The sequence below is a fragment of the Rhinatrema bivittatum genome, chromosome 3, assembly GCF_901001135.1.
Source record: "Rhinatrema bivittatum chromosome 3, aRhiBiv1.1, whole genome shotgun sequence".
Lineage (NCBI taxonomy): Eukaryota > Metazoa > Chordata > Amphibia > Gymnophiona > Rhinatrematidae > Rhinatrema > Rhinatrema bivittatum.
Genome location: NC_042617.1, coordinates 157685623 through 157706403, shown reverse-complemented (window position 1 = coordinate 157706403; position 20781 = coordinate 157685623). Strand labels below are relative to the sequence as shown.

The following is a 20781-nucleotide window of genomic DNA, read 5'->3' as shown; positions in this document are numbered from 1 at the left end:
GGAGAGATGGAAGAGAAGAGGGAAAAGAAACTGAAAGGAAGGGGGAGAGGTGGTGGGGAGAGGAGGAGTAAAAGATGTGGAAAGGGGATGGGAAAGGGTAGAAGAAAGGGAAGAAAGTGGGGAGAGAGGCTGAGATGAGAAAGGAGGCTAGAAAAAAAGGGGATGGGAGGCAGCAAGATAGGAAGGAAAGGATAAGAAAAGAAAGGAGGGGAAGAAGAGGAGAAAAGAAGCAAAAAGAAAAGGGGAGAGAGTTAGGAAGGAAAGAGGAGGGGGAAAAGGCTTGCATGGAAGGGAAGGGTAAAAGAGGGTGGAAAAGAGAGGCCGGAAGGAAGAAGAAGCGTATTTTAGTGGTTGGGGAGTGGGAGTTGAGAACCAAGTTCAAATCCTGTTGCTATTTCTTGTGTCCTTAGCAAGTCACTTCACTTTCCACTGACTCAAGTAAAAACTTTGAAGCTTATGTATCAAGATGAAAAGTTTTTCATAGAAGGAACAATGTGTGAAAAAAAAGCACAAAATGGCTTGGAATACACAAAAATGACAGCATGGTTTCTTTTCGCACATTTGACTCCTTTTGCAAAAAAAAACCCCCAAAAATCCCCTCACAAAATCACACTCTTGCAAGTAGTAAACGTCTGAATGTAATGAATTGAGTGCGAAAGTTTACTAAAATTCTGTGTTAATGAGCTGCTGCGATGTTGTAACATACAAAGCAGCTCATTAATTCGGAAATTAGCGAAAATCAGAAAGGGAATTGGGGATGGGGCAAATGAGCCTGGGAAGGGAAAGGAGAGAGCAGATAGAAATTGGAAGTCGTGGAAAAGAAATTATGGTGGGGAGATGGAGATGCAGCCGAAAGTACGATGAGTGAGGGTGGGAGGAGGATGTACCACACCAGCTGTACTCCAACCCCCTTTCTAAAATGCTAGACCTGCCCATATGTGTCATGTATGAAACTAGGTCACACTTTTCTCCCACATGTGGCCACATTTGAAGAAAAAAAAACAAAACCAGAATTGCGCATCCTCTAGTTGCTTAGGCGGGCCAGTGGACAATTTCTTTAAAAAGCAGAACATCTGGCCAACCCTGGGCTGCAGTTAGAGTTGTGAATGGAGAGGGCGACTGCAGCGAGGCCGGGACTAAACTGAGTTTTAAGGAGAGGGCAATCTACAGCCACAGCGATCGGCGGTACCTGTAGTGGAGAGCACGGTGCTGGCGAAGAATAGGGCGGAGGCGAAGTCCCAGTTCCAGCGGCCCGAGACGTTGCCCAGCACGGAGACCCCGTAGTCGCTGGCCCGCAGCACGCGGCGCAGGAAGCCCTCGAGCTGCGGCTCGGCCAGGCAGGCGTGCTCGCGCAGGAAGCGGCGCTGCAGCTCGCGCAGCTCCCGCCGCAGCGCGTCCTCGCGCGGCAGCTCCACGGCCGAGAAGACGGCGGCGCCCAGCAGCAGGTAGATCAGGTAGCCGAGCAGCAGCAGCGCGAAGCACCAGCACGAGCGGTGCCGCGCCACGAGCCGCGCGCACGAGCTGCCCGCCAGCCACTGCAGCATCGTCCTCCCTCCGCGCGCGAGGAGGCGTGCGCGCCGCGGAGCCCGCCAAAAAAAAGCTCGGGGGTCCCCTCTCTTGAGAACTCCCGTTGAGCTACGGTAGTAGCGGCTTCACCCCTTTTATATTTTTTTTTGTTTGCTTCTGATGCCTGATTATTTTTCTCGCCTCCCTTCTGCTCCTGTCTCTTTCTCTGTCTGATTCTGTTTCCTCTCTGTGACTTTCTGTCTAAGCCGGGGGATGATGTGGCGATGACTTCACCCGGCTGCTGACGTGGTTTGCAGCTCAGGTAACCGAGCGGCGGGGCTGCAGCCGTCTCTTCTGAGACCAGAGACTCCTCCTCAGGCTGCATATCCTTCCTTATCTCCCACCCTGCCTCCAAGGTACACACTGGGCTGCCACCAGCCCGATTACACCCAGCTTGCTACCTGCTCGCCTTGTGGCTAGTAACATAGGGAGCCAGGGCAAAGCAAGAGCACAATGACCCATGCAGGCTGCCCAGGAGCTGGATGTGTAGGCCGGGGTGATTGCCATACAAATTTACCCCAGGATCGTGTTAGCTCGGACATGGCTTAAACTTAGAGGCGCACTCCCTGGCCATTTCCAGGGAATCGGGATTTTATTAGAAATTATTACTTTTGAGTTTTTTATTTTATTTTAGGGAAAAAGTAAGAAAGCATTTGCAATTACTATGAGCTATTATTTTTCCTTTTTACGATAGATGTGTAACCCTTTGTTCGAGTATTAGTTGTTCCCCTAGTGCCATAAAAGAATTTGTAAGTGGGGCCTGCTCTTGCCATCCTTCCCGAACTTCCCAGGGAGTGAGCTCTTTCAGGGGGTGAAAGAGGAAAACCTCTGTGGTCCAAGTGATGGAAAGTCTTCATGCCTCTACCCCCAACCATTTCCCTCAACTTATCTCTGTTTCCCAATAACATTCTTTTAGATTCAGTATTAAGCGTTGTTACAACTTTTATAGTTTTAATCACTGTTTTCTTATAAGTTCTATGTAAAGCCTCTGCTGAATTTAAAGTTTTATTGTAAACCGATCTGATGTCTATTGACGAAGTTCGGTATATAAAAGCCACAAATGAATAAAATAAATAAATAAATAAAGTCTCTTCTGAGGTGTGTGTATCTTTCTAGTGTGGTGTTCTCAAGGACATTCAGACTGGGTGTTCAAATCATATTTCCTGATCATTTCCAAAAGGTCAGTCACTGTCCCACAAACATTTAACAACTGAAACTGTACAGCTGAACTATTTATATGGTGTCTCTGCTGAGGTGCTGATGTCCATCTTTCCTGGGAGGGAGCTTGCCACTGCCTACTCATCTATGCAATAGCCGGTAAGTATGTTTAGGGATGCAGGGACCTGTCTGGTACAGGACACTTCAAGATCTTAAGTTCAGGAAAAAGACAACGTGTTCACCTCCTCAGAATTAGACTTTTATTTAGCAGATTTAGCATTTAGAAGATAACAATTCCTGTCTCTAACATCCTGGCCTCTAAGCACCAATTTACCCCAGAGAAAGTTCTGTACCACGGGTAGTTTCAAACATGCCATAAAAATTAGCCTGCTTAATATAGTAATACTTATGGCTAACTTGCTTACCCCTGGTCCCAACTTCAGGCAATATCCCTCTGTTCACTTCTGACGCAGATGATGGCTGGAGGTCTGGAGAATGTGGGCAGAGGAGAAGGCTTGCTTCCTGGGTTTGGTACTGGCAGAGCAGTCCAGGAAGGAGGCTTGCTTCTGGGTCTGGTACTTGCCAGGCTATCTGGGGCTTGCTTTTGACCCCTCATCATCTCAGACTCCAGATCTCCCTCTCTGCCCCCCCCCCCCCCCCAATCAAGCTGTATGGCAGCATTTTCTCCATCTCAGACTGCACCCCCCCCCTTGTTCCAAGGGTGGGGGGTCCCTCAGACCTCTGGACTTGCCTTGGCTGGTCTCTGACTTCAGTTTATGACCTTAAGCAGCTGCATTGTCCCTCTGCCTTGGTTTTATTTACACAGGCTCTTACAGATAGGCAGATCTTAATAAACATCCTTCAGTATAAAGTTCTCATCTAGGCAAAGTTTCTTTTATTGAGCTGTGACAGTGTTTTGGGGGCCTGTCTGCATGCTTATCTGCCTCTTTGGCAATTATGATTCATATTTATTTATTTATTTAAAAGTGTTTGTATACCGTCTTTACAAACAGTGTTTAATCAAAACGGTTTACATAACTAAATAAAAAACAAACGTAAATAAAGATTAAACTTAAACAAAAAAATTATCAAATTATAAAAGCTCAAAATTACAAAAATATTCAATAAAAATAAAAAATATCTAAAACAATGAATAATTTACATAAAATAAATCATGTTATAAAATCCAGGGTTGGCGCGCGCAAGGGGGTGCACAATTGTGCAACTTGCGCTCGCCGAGCCGCACAGCCTGCCTCCGTTCCCTCGCACCTTCCCCTACCTAACCCGCCCCCCAGCCCTACCGAGAATCCCCCCCCTTACCTTTGTTGGAAAAGTTACGCCTGCCGGCCACCGGCTCAAGCTCAGGCCATACCCCGCCCCCCAGACCGCCCACTCCCCGCCCCTTTTTGCAAGCCCCGGGCCATACTCATGTCCGGGGGCTTGCGCGTGCCGCCGAGCCTATGCAAGATAGGCTCGGCGCGCGCAGGGGGAGGCAAGGGTAGATTTTCAGGGGTTGCGCGTAAATCTACCCCATAATTTCCTGTTAATCATCAGCTACCCACTGCTATAACAACTTAAACTCAGCTTTCAATACACATGGACAGTTCCTGGTTCTGCATTGTGATGGCCTTGTTCCTAATCTTCTCATCTCATCTCCTTTCCTTTAGAAACCTCAAACCCAATCCTCTGCTTGTTGTTTTTTTTGTTTTTGTTTTTTTTAACCTTGATTAAAGTCTCCCATTCGTGTAGCTTGCCCCTGCAGGACTGCCTTCCATGCTTGTCTTTTTTTTTTTTGTTATCATTTCTGAACTTGGTCTTAGAAACCTAACTCTGCTGCCCTCACGATGGCCTCTATATTAACACATTCATTCCGGAAGGGGATTGTCTGCATTAGGACAGGGACCACATACTTTTTACCCACAGGCTTTGTACTAAGGCTGAAAGCAAAAGTCCACACCTATGTTTGCTTTGAAACTTGAGACAGATACAGAGAAGGCACGGTCACTTGCACCTGCTTTTTTTGCTGGAAAAATTAATGTGAAGGATTGAAAATACAATCTAGGTGCATACTTTTCATGCCCCTGGGCATGCCTCTTTTTGATACCGCCATCAGCAAAAAGTGCACTTACTGTTCCAGAATATAAAATCTTAGAGTGATTTAATGTTAGGATTTTACTGTTTCTTGCAGTTTGATGACAGCTCGTTTGCTTGGAGAGTTAAGTGATGAATTTAACTGTTTTTTGCTTGTTTTAACCATTACTTTATGTTTTGAGTAGTAGCCAATAGTTTTAAGATCATATATGTTTTTAGATTTGATCTTAACTAATTGCTTTTAGGTTAATTATATTAAATAATAATAATTAAATAAATTATGATTTATTTTAGGTTATTAATGATGTATTTTAGATTAATTTATGATTTATTTTAGGTTATTAATGATGTATTTTAGATTAAGTATGATGTTTTACTCTTGTTGTGAACAGTTAAGATGGGCCCTTAGGGACGGTATATAAAATCTAATAAATAAATAAATACAAACTTTCATCTGTAGAGAGAAGGGACAATTTTCATACTGCCAATTAATGTGGGTAAATTGCTTTGAAATTTGACCTCTAAAGCCAGTTTTCAAAGGGATTCTCTGCAGGTTAGTGGATGAAAATTGTCTTCTAAATATTTACAAAGCATTTTGCTTTTGCAGCAGATTTAAATGTTTGTGTATATATTGTTCTTAATTATGCTGCCACCTTCATCAATTTATGTAATTGCTTAGCTTAGGTTCTCTACACATGTCCCTCCTTATTGGTTATTGTTTAAATGTTGCTGAGCTTTTGATTGGATCTGTTCCGTTTGCACCTCCTCTGTCTATGTTCTCTTGCTTCTTCCTTTGTCTTTTGCCCCTTGGAATTGTTGGGAGAAAGTTCAGTTTGGAACTGGTTCTGGACAAGCTTTCAGTTCTCCTGGATCCTCTGCAGGTTCCTAGAAGCATCACTCTTCACCTTGCTTCCTTTCTCTCCTGCTACTGGTTTCTGCTATTTGCTATAGTATAGAGAAAGCCTTAGTGGATAATACGAAAGAATAATAAACTACAAGAAAAACGTATTCACCAAAAATGACAAATGAATAATATTCTTCTATGGGACCATCATATAAACCCAGATTTTAATATCTTTTAGAGCATTGAATATGCTCCATCAATAAATCAAAGGGGTGCAGTTTTAATCATTGGTCCAATTTTTTTAAAAGATTTTTTTAAAGCATTTCACAAAAAATTATTTAAAAAAAAAAAAAGTGCACTACTTCTCCATTAGTAGAAATGAATTCATGACCCATAGAAGAATGTTATTCATGTGTCATTTTTGGTGAATACGTTTTCTTGTAGTTCTGCTATTTGCTGGCAGTCACAACTTCCTCTTCAGCTACAGTCGTCTGTTTTGGACTGCGCTCTCAGAGTTCCTCATCATAGCTATATCAATTCTGTCATCAGTGCAGTTATCTTCAGTATTGTATCTTTGGCACTGAGTGTCAAACTGTTTTATCATTCAATAAATGGTTTGGTATTAACATCTGATTTTTAGCTGTCAAAGTCATAGGGAAATGGAAAAGGTTTAACTTTCTGTGTAGGCTCCCAAGCTAGGACCGTGGGAGCTCAGGACAGAACGCTTATTATAGAGTAGGGATGTGCATTCATCCAGAACGAATTAGGCAATTTCAACGAAATTGCCTAATTCGTCCTGGTTTGGCCACCCCAAAAAACGAAGCAGATTTTCCCGGGTTAGTGCGCGCTAACCTCGAAATTCGGGGCGGCCAAAAAAAAAATCGGCTCAAACCGTGGGAAAATGAAATTTCCCGTGGCGGGCTAATAACGAAGGCCAAACCGAAAGGTTCGGCCAAATCACATCTCTATTATAGAGCTTCAAAGTTCACTTGGTTCAGAGATTTAACCAATTCCTTCTTGCTCTGGCTAACTGCAAGATACTCTTCCCATCATACCCTGTGCAATCTCAGATTAACAAGAAATAAAGAGAAGCCAGCAGCGTAAAATTTCACTTTGCTAATCTCCAACTTTATAAGGAGGAACTTGTTCAGAGATGGCAGGTAGCCGTGGTCCATCACCTAAAGCATGTGGATATGCAACCTGACAAATACTCCCATTCCCAGCAATCTACAGGGTCCTAATGTGTGCTTTTCATCACTTCTTCCATACGCTGCAGAGCCTGATTCTTGAGCACAGATAGGTGCTTGTCAAGAACAAATTCCCCCTTCTACGGCATCCCAACAACACAACTCCATGCCAGAGCCCTGATCATCCCCTTGTTCCATCATTCACATGGTATGGAAAAGTATGCATCATAACCATGCCAGTTTAACAAGAGCTCCCAGCCTAATTTAATAAATTCTTTATGTGTAAAAAAAAAAAAAAAAGTAAACAGTGTGCGAATTGGTGGCTCATGGCATCAGTGACTTGAACCTCACTATTATGCAATCATGATCCATAAATACAGCTGATTCTTTTTGTGCCCATTTGTAACAATTTTGCTCTTTTTGGTTCTACCTGTTACGCAGTGGAAATAAGACATATACAGTACTGAATAAATATATATATATATATATATATATATATATACACACACACACATACTGGTAAAAGCAATGGTTATAATAAATACTGTATATGCAAAGAATATTTTGATAAGCATACTTATGGTTATATAGGGCTACTTATAAAAATGGCCCAAAGAGAAAGAAACAAAAGTATTTACAAGGATTTATATCTGCTGATTGCTCTGCAAGTGATCAGATGAGTTCTGGTGTCCTTCGAGCAGGTATGGCAATTCCAAGGACTCCCGCTGAGAGAAGGGCATAAACTCTCTCAAATTTTGAGGACTCAGCACTAGGGTTCAGATCAGTTCAGGGTCTCATCCATCTGTTTCAAAGCAGTGTTTGAATTCACCTCGCTTTTATACTTTTTCAGATCAAATTGTACTAGCATATGTGCTTTTTCTAATTTTCTTTGTTCTCTGCATCTCAGCCATCATCCCATAATATTCTGGCAGTAACATATTATGAGTCTTATATGTCCTTGAAAGCAGGATGATTTCTCTAAACTAGAATGTTCCTTTGACTTGTCTAAGTGAAAGCACTTTCTTGTACTTAGTAAGAACAATTATTTGTGCTCAAGTATTTTTTTTCTGTACAGCATTAAACTATAATAATTTTTTTTCAGCTTAACTAAGCAAAGAGCTTCATATATCTAACTGTAATATTCCAAAGGAATGCGGTTCCTCGTATCGCTCTTGGCAGCATTTCATTTTTACATGGGGGCGGTACCTGTCTCTCCATGTACACTCGGTCATGACCCACTTCTCTAAAAATTATTTTGCCTAATGATATATTGTAACCGAACCTTTGACGGCACCTGTTAGAATGTACTATAAGTACACTTTTACCTACATTAAATATGTGCCTACATGTAAACCGTTGCGATGGTATATAACTTAGCGACAGTATAGAAAAGATTTTAAATAAAAAATAAATAAAATCTTCACATTTAAAGGTGAATTTTAAAAGCCCGGCATGCACCGAGCAGATTTTAAAAGGCGCCCGCATACACGCATATCTCCCACTACACACACAAATGATAAGTTCCAAAAAAAGGGGAGGGGTCTGGGCAGGGCATGCGTGGTCCTAGATTTCAACTTCAGATTTGCACGAAAATACTTAAGTGCACGGGCCAGGGTCCCCTGCTACGTAACTTTACTTGTGTGATGGAGGATGCGTAAGTAATAAAATAAAAATAGATCGGTGGCTTTTTAAAGGTAGGGGCTAACGGGGGAAACAGGAGGCTATTAAACTAAAGGGGTTTGGAAGTTCTATCCTTTATCAAGGCAAACTAGGAAAATTGAAAATGGCAGCGGCGCGTGTGCCTACTAAAATCCCCCCACTTACACGGTAGAAGCAGCATTTGTGCATACAGGCCACACTTAAAATTGTGTGCATGGTCCAGCTGTTTTATAACATGCGCACATATATATGCACATTTTATAAAATGGCTGCATCCCTGGATGTGGGCCGACTAATGCGCCCATGTGTTCCTGCACACTTGTTTAAAAGTTACCGTCTTAGGGGGTCATTCTCTAACGCTATTGCACGCGAAAAGTCTCTTTTCGCGTGCGAAAGCTAGGTCGGGGAGGAGTCGGGGTGACGCCAAGGCCAACGCAGCGCAGACATCACTGGCGGCGAAAGGTAAGATTCCTTATCAGTTTCGTGCCGAATAACTACACCTTTTATGTGTAGTTATTCGGCACGAAAGCCGGCAGCGATCGCACGTCCGCGGTGCGATTGCTGCCGGCTATCGCAGGACCACCCCCCACTTCGGTCCCCCGCTACTGCCGGATTCTCTATGGTCTGCGACCTTAGAGAATCCAGGCCTTAGTGTCCCTAAAATCTAATATTCACTGATTGAACTCTTAACACAGGAGGTGGCAATCGCATGAGTGCTTGTGGTGAAGGAGGCAATTCTAGGTCCCAACAGTGATAACAGGTGCTGGCATTAGGGTCTCTAGAGGCATACGTGGTGCTGAGGTGGCAAAAACAGATATGATAGAGGAGAGTTGCAAAGGAGTCGGCATGGAAGTGACTTATTGGTAACGTAGCCATCCCTTAAACTATCCTTGGTGGGTAGTGATATATGCCGAATGTATGCAGTGTATTCATTACATGCTTCAAAATTCACAAATATTGTTGAGTAGCATTTTTAAGAATGTATCCTAAGCCCATATGTTTTCAAAGAGGTCTATGCAGCTTCTGATGCTAGCTCTCTGAATGCACGACCCCTGATCTTTGAACTGCCTAAGGATGTATACAAGATTCCCTTCTGGAAGGAATCACGAGGGAGTTTGCCAGCTCTTCATGACATTGAAGCAGCTTCAAGAGCTCGGCTTTTTCCAAAGCAATGGTAACAGCAGCAGGAGCTGGCATGATGGACTGTAATGAGAGCCCTGTATGGAGGAGTGTTTCTTCTGGTAGTGAACAAAGGCGGGCAGTAACTAGAGCTCAAGCAGCAGTGACAAAGATGCTACAACTGGTTTTAAAGCTGGACACTGGGGACTTGAGGCTTGTAGACAAAGGGACTGCAGCCAGAGGCTGGCCTGGATCAAGCTTTGGGGTGTTAGAAGTGCTGCTTTTAACCTTTGCTTAGCTGGAGCCCACTGAAGAGTGCTTTTTCCCCTGCCTTATCTCTTACCTCTCCCCTCTGCTTGGGTTGTTTTAATGCTTAGGCTTGTAAAGTAATAGGAGATTGGGGTTAGGCAGCCTCTTATAAAGAGTATAAGATAAAATACTTTGGGATTTTTTTTAGGGCTTGATTTTCAAAGCAATGTACACACATAAAACCTGCTTTGAAAATCAATTGGGGGTTGTGCATATAGAATTACACACAAAATCTCATTTCACACTTTTGTTCACAGTAAGATGGATGGAATATAGGCAGGAAATGCACACTTTCGATTTTCAAAAGGTGTGCTCCTAAATGTACTTGCAGAAAATTACACCTGCACAGGAGTGGAGATTGGCATGCATACTGGGCAACCTTGCAGATTTATACGTTCCCTGCCCTCCCCTCCCCCAATCCCATGGGCTGTTATAAAATTACCCTCTGGCTAAAACCAAAGATTAAATATAAAAAGCAATGCTCCAAATGCAATTTAAAAAGTCAAAATGTAACTTCATACAGAGCAGTACTTATAAATTGCAAAAATATAAAGAGTGTGTTTGATACAAAGAATTGACTGACAATTATTGAGAAAGTAGGGAGCCAAACCCATTTACATAATAATTAGACATAGCAACAGCCAAAAAAGTATATGAAAGTCAACAAAAATTCTTTAATAGAAAAACAATTACCAGCAGCATTTCAGATCAATAATGAATCAACTTTAGATTTCAAAAGAACATAATTACTGCTGTTATGGTTCAATAATGAATCAACACTACATATAACTTATCTACTTTCTTAATAGTTGTTTGGAACTCTTCAGATACTCCATGTTCTGTGATATTCCTCAGCTGTTTTATGTACCTCTATGCTTGCTTGAATCATATTTTATTGATTTCTCACCATCTGGTTTTTTTTCTTTTTTGCAACTTGACTTTCAGCCTAGAAGCTCCCTTCTGTGGATGCTGAGCAACCAATTACCTTAGCAACAGTTGTCACGGTAATGAGCACTATAATAGGACCAATAGCATTTTAACCTTGACCAACCAATCCAGATTAGCTGGTAAACAACATATCTCTAAATTTCCCCCTTTTCCCCCCTCTGGAACTAACTATTGCTTATATTTAATTCTCTGCATGTATCTGTGCAAGACTTCCAAACTTTCCTCCTTGCTGTGTTCTGCACAGTTCTCTAATTGGGGACTTTAGTGGGATCATTTCTACCTTTTGAATTAATATGGAACATGATTTCTTATGTCACATCAGCAATAAAATCACTGTGATGATAAGCAAGCTCTTATTTTGTCCTTATAAGCATTATAACTCCTGCTGTTTACAAGTTGTAGTTGCCTAACAACCTTGATCCTCTTCTGCATCAATATCATCTACAAAATTGAATTAATAATAGATGATATTTAACCAGTTCTGCTATTTTGAATCTAATCTTGTGTTACTTTTGGTATATTTACATTATGATAATTTTTTTAAAGTTATTGTTGAGACCCACCCAGTTAACTCTGATTCTGCAACCATTGCCTCAGTTTTTTCTCTTTTCTCTCAGAATCGCAGGAAACTGGCTCTCTCCCAACTCCTCCTCGTGCTGCCATGCTTCCTTCAGCCATGCACCTCTTTACTGCGAGGCACTTGGCCAGTACAACCTGTGATCCCATGAGAATTAGCAATGGTTGGCATGCTTTACAGCAAATAGTCACCCAGCTAGACTAGGGCTGTGTTGCTGTACCAGCAGAAAGTGTTGCCATTGAAAGAAAGGAAACCAGGAGGAAGAAGATGTCATGAGGTGGTGGGGACAGGGAGGAAAAACAGTATATGGTGGTTGGGAGCTGGAGGGATTGGATGGAGGCCGGGGTCTGTTGGTGTGGTGGAATAGACGAAAGATATCATATTGTGCAAGGCTGGAAAAAAAAAAATCAGGCACAGGGTGACCTGGCTACCTAAAAGTTGGTGGTTGGCGACTGTCACTGAGTAAAGGAGCAGTGCCCCGGGGCTGGGAAGAGTAGCAGCCAGGCTGAGAGAAACCATGGCCACTGAGAGCATTCCCCAAGCTGCAGAAGAAAGGAGGAAATGGAAGGCTGAAGGGGAGGGAAAAAAATTGGGGGGAGAAGGGAGAGAGCAAAAGCCATAAGAAAAATACACAAAAAACAAGTTTGTTTAAGAGAAAATAATAATAAAATGTTGTAAAGATTCCCCCCCCCCCCCCCACCTTTTCTAAGAATATTGGGTGATGCCTAACTTCAAATTTTTCACTCCTGATGCAATGGTGAGGATGGGAAGAAGAGACAGCATGTGGTGATAAAGCAAGGAAGAAAAGATGGTTGGTGATGGTGGGGAAATGGGATACCTTGAAGGGTGGGGGCATCATGATTTTCGATTGGGGTCATGTGATATACCGTAGGGATGTGAATCGTTTTAGGACGATTAAAATTATCGTTCGATAATTTTAATATCGTCTTAAACCGTTATGGAACACAATACAATAGAGATTCTAACGATTTATCGTTATAAATCGTTAGAATCGTGAGCCGGCACACTAAAACCCCCTAAAACCCACCCCCGACCCTTTAAATTAAATCCCCCACCCTCCCGAACCCCCCCCCAATGACTTAAATAACCTGCGGGTCCAGCGGCGGTCCGGAACGGCAGCGGTCCGGAACGGGCTCCTGCTCCTGAATCTTGTTGTCTTCAGCCGGCGCCATTTTCCAAAATGGCGCTGAAAAATGGCGGCGGCCATAGACGAACACGATTGGACGGCAGGAGGTCCTTCCGGACCCCCGCTGGACTTTTGGCAAGTCTCGTGGGGGTCAGGAGGCCCCCCACAAGCTGGCCAAAAGTTCCTGGAGGTCCAGCGGGGGTCAGGGAGCGATTTCCCGCTGCGAATCGTTTTCGTACGGAAAATGGCGCCGGCAGGAGATCGACTGCAGGAGGTTGTTCAGCGAGGCGCCGGAACCCTCGCTGAACGACCTCCTGCAGTCGATCTCCTGCCGGCGCCATTTTCCGTACGAAAACGATTCGCGGCGGGAAATCGCTCCCTGACCCCCGCTGGACCTCCAGGAACTTTTGGCCAGCTTGTGGGGGGGCCTCCTGACCCCCACGAGACTTGCCAAAAGTCCAGCGGGGGTCCGGAAGGACCTCCTGCCGTCCAATCGTGTTCGTCTATGGCCGCCGCCATTTTTCGGCGCCATTTTGGAAAATGGCGCCGGCTGAAGACAACAAGATTCAGGAGCAGGAGCCCGTTCCGGACCGCTGCCGTTCCGGACCGCCGCTGGACCCGCAGGTTATTTAAGTCATTTGGGGGGGGTTCGGGAGGGTGGGGGATTTAATTTAAAGGGTCGGGGGTGGGTTTTAGGGGGTTTTAATGTGCCGGTTTTGCGATTTTTCGATTTTTTCACGATTTTTCACGATATTTTTACCCCCCAAACGGCAACAATACGATTCCCTCCCCCTCCCAGCCGAAATCGATCGTTAAGACGATCGAGGACACGATTCACATCCCTAATATACCGTGAGGTTGTTACTTGAAAGGACCGTGGGAACTTTAGGATACCAGAGGTGTTTTGACCTATTTAATGATGCTCAATTGTGTTTATAGGGGGTAATTTTCAAAAGGTTTCAAAGTGCAAAATTGGAAGTTAAGAGGCATGTAAATGCGCAAGTAGTATTTTGTAAAAGCCTGAATTACGCACATAGAGGCTAATTGGTTGTGTTCCATGGTAGGGTTCGGTAGTTTACACACAAGTTAGTATTTTGTAAGTGGCATAAGCACATATGTTGCCCAAATTATGGGGTAGATTTTATAAAACAAGTTCACCGGATTTCAATAGATACGCGTGTATCTGCTAAAATCCGGGGTTGGCGTGCGCAAGGCTGCCCAAAATCAGCAGCCTGCACGCGCTGAGCCGCGCAGCCTACCTCTGTTCCCTCCGAGGCCGCTCCAAAATCGGAGCGGCCTCAGAGGGAACTTTCCTTCCCCTCCCTTCCTCTCCCTTTGTTGCACAAGTTACGCCTGCCCCAGGCAGGTGTAATTTGCACGCGCCAGGCCAGCTGCTGGTGCACCATGGTCTGGTCCGGAGGCCACGGCCATGCCCCAGAACACCCCCGATGATTGCCATTGCCATCTTTATCTGTCTTAATTCCATTTCCAGGGTGTGCACCCTTTCCTCTATGCCTGTGAGATGTTCCTCGACCTCCTGGAGACGCGTAGAGTTATCAATGATTAACTTGTTTTTCAGTGATTTTTTTTCGTAAATCTCAAATCTGCCATCTAATGCCGCAATGACTTGTGCTGCTATGTCAGCCCCTCAGTCGGAGCACTGGGGAAGGATTACTGGCGCCATCCGACATTTTTCCGACCACTGGCTTGCTTTTATCCCGCTGATTCATTTTAGAAAATTTAAAATATTCATGTCTATGTTCCACTACGATCCCAAAAGCAAAGTCCTCAAATATTAATGTCCCTGACAATGTCTATAAGGTATATCGCTGAAGTTAGGATTGAGATGTGCTCAGATTAGGGAGTGGGGCCCCGAAGCCGTGAAGAATAATGTCTTCATTCTCACATCACATCACTTGATCTCCACATGCATGCTTTATAAAATACCTGCATCTGCACATAAACCATGGTATTTATGGTCATGTTACAATTCTTTAATGCATGTGTCAAATATGTACATGCACTTTTATAAAACAGGTATGCAGTTCCCTGCATTAGAAAAGTGTTCGTCCTTATAGGGCAAAGATACATGGTACAGTGGACCCTTGACTTACGAACTCAATTCGTTCCAGAGGGTTGGTTGTAACTCAAGTTGGTTGTAAGTCAAGACTGTATTTTCCATAAGAAATAATGAAAATACCCATAAGGCATTCTGAACCTCCCAAAGCACCCCTTACCTAACATTTTCATAATAAAAAAGGGTTGTATAATGTGCATAATTACCAGAAACACCTATAATTTTCCTAGTGTACTCACCAAAAAGTTATAAAATGTGCCTAGCCTACCAGAAACAATTTCATACTGTACTCACCATTCAAGTTGCCATCTTTGGCTTGCAGGAAGAGAGGAGGGGGGAGGATTCCCCCCTCCCCACCCTCTCAGAGCACATCTCTGGGCCCCCAAACACTCATTTCCCCCTCCCAGCATACTCATTCCTCCCCTCCTGATACCTTGCTGTAGCCAGCTGATTGCTGCACTCCCTTTCTTCTGCTGCACAGAAGCTTCCTTGGTCACCAGTGATGCTGTTGCTTGTTGCAATGCCGTGCCGGGTCTGCCTATGTGCTCCTGTGAACATTTGCAGCTCTGGATGCGCCTGAGATGGGACAGGCCTCATCTGCAGCAGCCAATCACTGCAACAGCAGAGTAGAAGTCCCATCCACCAAGCCCAAAAAACCGCAATTGACAGGAAAAAAACGCCCAATTAGAAGCAACCGCACGCACAAGTGGATACACATGGCCTTGGCCGGCATTCAGGTTGTAACTCAAGACTTTGGTTGTAACTCAAATTAAAATTTTGGTTGAAACCCAAGTTGTTTGTAAGTCAAGCCGGTTGTAACTCGAGGGTCCACTGTATTTTATAAAGTGTGCAGATCCCGCCACTCAGTTTATAAAATACAGGCATAACTTTGTATGCATACTTATAGAGATATGTGCAGACTTACGCACACTGTTGAAAATTACCCTCATATATTCAGGTCGATACAGTAACGTGCAGTTAAAGATTTCCCGTCTGTAACGAGCTGGGAGCGCACAATACAGACGAGTAAGGCGATCCAGCAATACAGTCTCCAGTTTCATGCGTCCGTAGCGCTTCTTAAAATAGACACATAACCCTTTCCGCACCCAGCATGTAAATGATGTGTAAATGAACGAATTAGCTGTATAATGAAGGAATTAGCTATTCCCCTCCGATACTGTAATGGGCGCTGATATTATCTCCTTAGTAACCCGCTGTTTTGCCGCGGCCTTAACGTGTTAGTTTACCGCCTCCCCCTAGTAGGAGTTAGGACTGTGAGTCTTGTAACAAATCCATCGACACCACTTAAGATACTCAAACACAATAAAAAACAATTAAAAAAAAAGCGATAAAGAGATGATCGAGAAAATGTAATGCTGTGGGACACATAAAACCTGTCAGAAAAAAAAAAAAATCTTAAATACCTGTCACTTTTCGAATCGTGCGGTCATCCAGGCAGCGGCGGGAGCCGGAGGGCCGCGTGGGTCCAGGCGGCCGGCGGCGGGAGCCGGGTGTTCGATCGAGGCCGCGGGCGGATGGGCGCGTGTTTAATCGAGGCCGCGAGGGTGGGTGGGCGCGCGTTGGTTTCAGGCGGGTGGCGGCAGCGGCAGCGGGATCCGGGTGGGCACGTGTTTAATCGAGGCCGCGGGCGGATGGGCGCGTGTTTAATCGAGGCCGCGGGGGTGGGTGGGCGCGCGTTGGTTTCAGGCGGGCGGCGGCAGCGGGATCCGGGTGGGCGCGTGTTCAATCTAGGCCGCGGGCCGGGTCGCACAGGCGCACATTCATCCAGGCGGAGGAGCCGGAGGCGAAAGCGGCCTCCGGCAGCCCCCACCAGCAGTGAATGAATGCGCGCCTGTGCGACCCGTGCGATTCGGCGCTCACGGCGTGACGTCACGGCATGTGACTGCCTTGAGCACCGAATCGCACGGGTCGCACAGGCGTGCATTCATTCACTGCCGGTGGGGGCTGCCGGAGGCCGCTTTCGCCTCCGGCTCCTCCGCCTGGATGAATGCACGCCTGTGCGACCCGGCCCGCGGCCTAGATTGAACACGCGCCCACCCGGATCCCACCGCCACTGCTGCTGCCGCCGCCCGCCTGAAACCAACGCGCGCCCACCCACCCCCGCGGCCTCGATTAAACACGCGCCCATCCGCCCACGGCCTCGATTAAACACGCGCCCACCTGGATCCCGCCGCCGCTGCTGCCCGCCCGAAACCAACGCGCGCCCACCCGCCCCCGCGGCCTCGATCGAACACCCGGCTCCCGCCGCCGGCCGCCTGGACCCACGCAGCCCTCCAGCTCCCGCCGCTGCCTGGATGACCGCACGATTCGGAAAGTGACAGGTATTTAAAAATTTTTATTTTTTTTTTTATAACATTCAGGTTTTTATATTTCTGGTTTTTTGTTTTTTACACTTCCTGGTACCTGTCATTTCAAATGTCATTTGAAATGACATTTGAAATGACAGGTACCAGCACACCCAGGTTACTGTATAGGCGCTGTACTCAGCGCCTATACAGTAAAATGGGTTGCGCGGGCATAACCCTTCCCTATCGCTTCACAGCCGCGGCATGCATTTGCATGCAATTAGAAGAGAGTATCGGGGACTTAGTGACGAGAACTGTGCGTGCGGGGAGGAAGGGTGCGCCTGACACTGCCGCACTGTTTCTACCGCGGCCTTACTGTATCGACCTGAATGCCTTTGTAAGACCCCTTTGCTTTACTAAAGGCTAAAAGACATTCTCCAACAGAGAGAGTATTGCAGATCTGTGCACACAGTTGGGTGTGCAGTCGGTGATTTCTATCCGTGATCCCTTCTTTCTCAGAAGAGGAGTAGAGAAATGTTTCTCTAGGAGAGAGAAGTCCACTTCAAGCTAGAGAGAGAGAGAGAGAGAGAGATAGGGAGCAAATGAGTTTTGGTCCAGTGAAGAGAAATATACAGCAAAAGAAGTTCCTCTAGAAAATATCCTTGAAAGTAAGAAGAGAGAGAGATGCTGCCTGGAGATAAGACAGAGCAGCATGCTTGCAGAAACTGGATGTGCTCAAACCTGTTTGTGGATGCAGGTAAATATAATCCTAATTTGCCCAAAGATTAGATCTGAGTGTGCACCATGCAGGGCAGTATTGCTGGGATCCTGTAAGAAGGAAGGGAAAAATCCTTGAGTTTTCTAGTGGTGGCAGGAGTGTGCCCTCGGACCTCACTGGAGAGGGCCTCGTAAAAGCGGGAGCCACTTTCTTCTTTAATTACTACCTATCTAATTTCTTAGCCAAATCCCTTGGGCAATCTGCTCTGCGGTGAAGAGGAGTAAAAGAATCATTTATTATAACTGGCTGTAAATAGATGTGAATAGACTTACAAACTGGAATCATCAAGCCCAGAAGGCTTTTTTTTTTTTTTTTTTTTTTTTTTAATTTTAAGATAAATCAGGACTTGAAGTATATTGTTCACCCATCAGAGAGTCCTGGAGATTATTGTGAACCCCATGGCCCATCTCTTGCTCAAGTGTCAGCCAGAGCTACAGCTTGACAGTTCTTCAGAATCCAAACATCGCAGTTCCCTAATCCTTCCTTTGAATTACTTATTTTGGAGGGCCTGATTTACATGATTAATAGATGAATGTCAGTCAGAGAGAAGAGAGAACCCTGGAGCTGCTCATTATTAAGGGTGCAATAACTGATCAAAATCTCAGAAAAGGGTTAACTGTAAGTGCTTAGAGAGGGAATTTCTGTAAAGCTGGTAAATGTAATATTGTAAATGATCCCTCTGCCTACTTCTGTCAGTGATAAGAATAACTGGTTCTGCATGGCATGAAACAATATCCCTCTAGTTCAACTGTGTCAGAGGTATCAAATTGTCACCTATTAGGCAGCATCTTCAACAAAAGGGTGCAGAGCTGCAAAGTGAAAAGAAAGCAAGATTACTCTGAAATTTAGCTTGCATTCTTTTTTATTATTATTATTTATTAATTCTGTGCATTCTACGATAACTTACCAGTATGAGAACAATTTAATATATAGCAGGCTAACTAAGGGGGTCGATAAAATAAGGAGTGCTAATCCTAGCGCTGATTTTTACTCCTGTTGTAGCATGCATTTTTCCATGGTGAATTAGCCCTGGTATTTCACAGGGTTTTTAAAGCATAAAAAAATGCACGTTAAAACGAGTAAAAAACCAGCACTAGGATTAATGCGTTTCCATGAACATTTCAAGCTAATGAGCTTATTAGCTATTACCCTGTAATGCAAGGAAGCAGGCTAGAGAGGAGACCGCCTAGCACAGCTTCTTTTTATTACAGGAGTTAAACTTCCTATGGTAGAAAGAGAGAGTGAGATACTGTAGATAGATCTAAATAGCAAAGTAGAGAGGGCATAATCCTCCTTACTTCCACCAAATTAAAAAAAAAAATAGCTGAACCAAGGAGGCCAAACCCCATTCTTCCCTCCCATCCATGATAAAAAAAAGAAAAAAAAATTGTAGCTGCAAGCACTCAGTTGGAGTTACCTAAATTTCAAACCTTCCTCTTACCACCACTTCCCCCTCCCGACTCCCAGCTCCCTGCCATTAATATTTATTCGTTCCCTCACTGGCTGCTGCTTGGTCCCTTCACCAGCAGACCTGAGTTCTGAAAACGGATTGGGCTTTTCACTGACAGCTGCCAGTAAAGGGACTGATCAGTTTGGAATTCAGGTGCCCTCATTGCTGGCTTTGCCGCTACCTTATTTATTTATTTATTTTTAATGTGGGTGGCAGGGAGGGAGTTTTGCCCACTCAGCCCAGCTGAGGGTGGGTTGGAGGGAGGGGGTTCTGTCTGCTCGGCCTGGTTATGTTTTTTCGAGCTTGGATGGGATGTGGGAGGCTCATGCCTTGCTCACTGCCTGTTTTACCCCCCTTTATTTGTTAGGGTTTTTTTTTGTTTTTATTGCAGATTTATACTTTATGGCATGCACATTTTTTCCATTTAGCATGCTTTTCTTTACTCTTTATCTATTTGCATGTCATTGCTTCCTGCATCCCTCTGAGCTGCTGGATTTTTACCACCAGCATAAAGTAAAATCCATGCTAAAATTTAACTCCAGTTTAGTGACTTTTTTTTACTACATCAGCCCTAAAGAAGTTAGCTGCCTAGATCAGGAGTTGAGAAAATTGTCTCCAATGGAGCAGCTAAATATAGCCTTCTATTTCCATTATGCAGGAATGTTTCACCGCTCCAAAAAATTGGCCATTTTGTGAGGCAAACTTGTGTGGGGAGTAAACTACAAGCATAATTAGAAGTTTCAAATATACACATTGGGGTAGATTTTCAAAGGGTTGCGCAAACAAATCTACGCCCATGCATAACTTTAAAAATCTACCCCATAAGTACACGGTTACTTTTATATCAATGACAATATTTAAAATTTTTCAGAATCACGTCATGTGATGTGAGGAGGAAGCTACGCTCTCTGCTTGCTCCGAGACCCCATTCCCTTCTTTGCCGATTAAACTACCACTCGTCACTTTTTTTTTAATTAACTTACCAGTTATTTTCTAGCGGGTGAGGGCAGCAATACTCTGTATGTCCTACTAATGGTGTGTTTCGGGGCGTCCTTATGTCCACAATTGTGCGGAGAGAGAAGGAACGCACACGGGCAGGATTGCAAAATTGCGGAGGGCAGCACTAGCCTGACTTCCCTGGAAGTGTCGGATTTCAACATCACCGAGATAGCTAATGCAGTAGTCCTTGTGTTAGAAGACAAATTTAAAAAAATAGACTCTCGATTTGATGAAGCCTATTCCTTACCAACTGACACGGGGAAAAGATTGATTGACCTGGAATCCAGTGTATCTGGCATAGATGACCGCGTGGTCACTTTAGAAGGAGAACTGAATGCTTTAAAAAAAAGCTGACAGATAAGCAAGCTGAGAAACTGGAGGACTTGGAGAATTGTTGCATATGGAATAATTTGCATTTCATTGGTTTCCCCGAAACCATAAAAGATAAGAAAATCGCAAGCAATCATTGCGCAATGGCTGCCGCAAGCATTGCTGTTGTCAGAACAACATGGCAGAATCCACTTGGAATGTGCACACCGGTTAGGTGTTAGGGTTGCCAAACAAAA

General features: G+C 44.5%; 1 protein-coding gene across 1 annotated transcript in view; it reads right to left on the bottom strand.

Annotated features, from left to right (window-relative positions):
* KCNK1 (potassium two pore domain channel subfamily K member 1) overlaps positions 1-1739 on the bottom strand; it is a 79395-nt gene extending 77656 nt beyond the window's left edge. Inside the window, exon 1 of the mRNA XM_029593873.1 lies at positions 1190-1739. Within this exon, the coding sequence (XP_029449733.1) occupies positions 1190-1544 (355 nt within the window). The 5' untranslated portion in view covers positions 1545-1739. The remainder of the gene's footprint in view (positions 1-1189) is intronic.
* Between the last annotated feature and the right edge of the window lie 19042 nt (positions 1740-20781).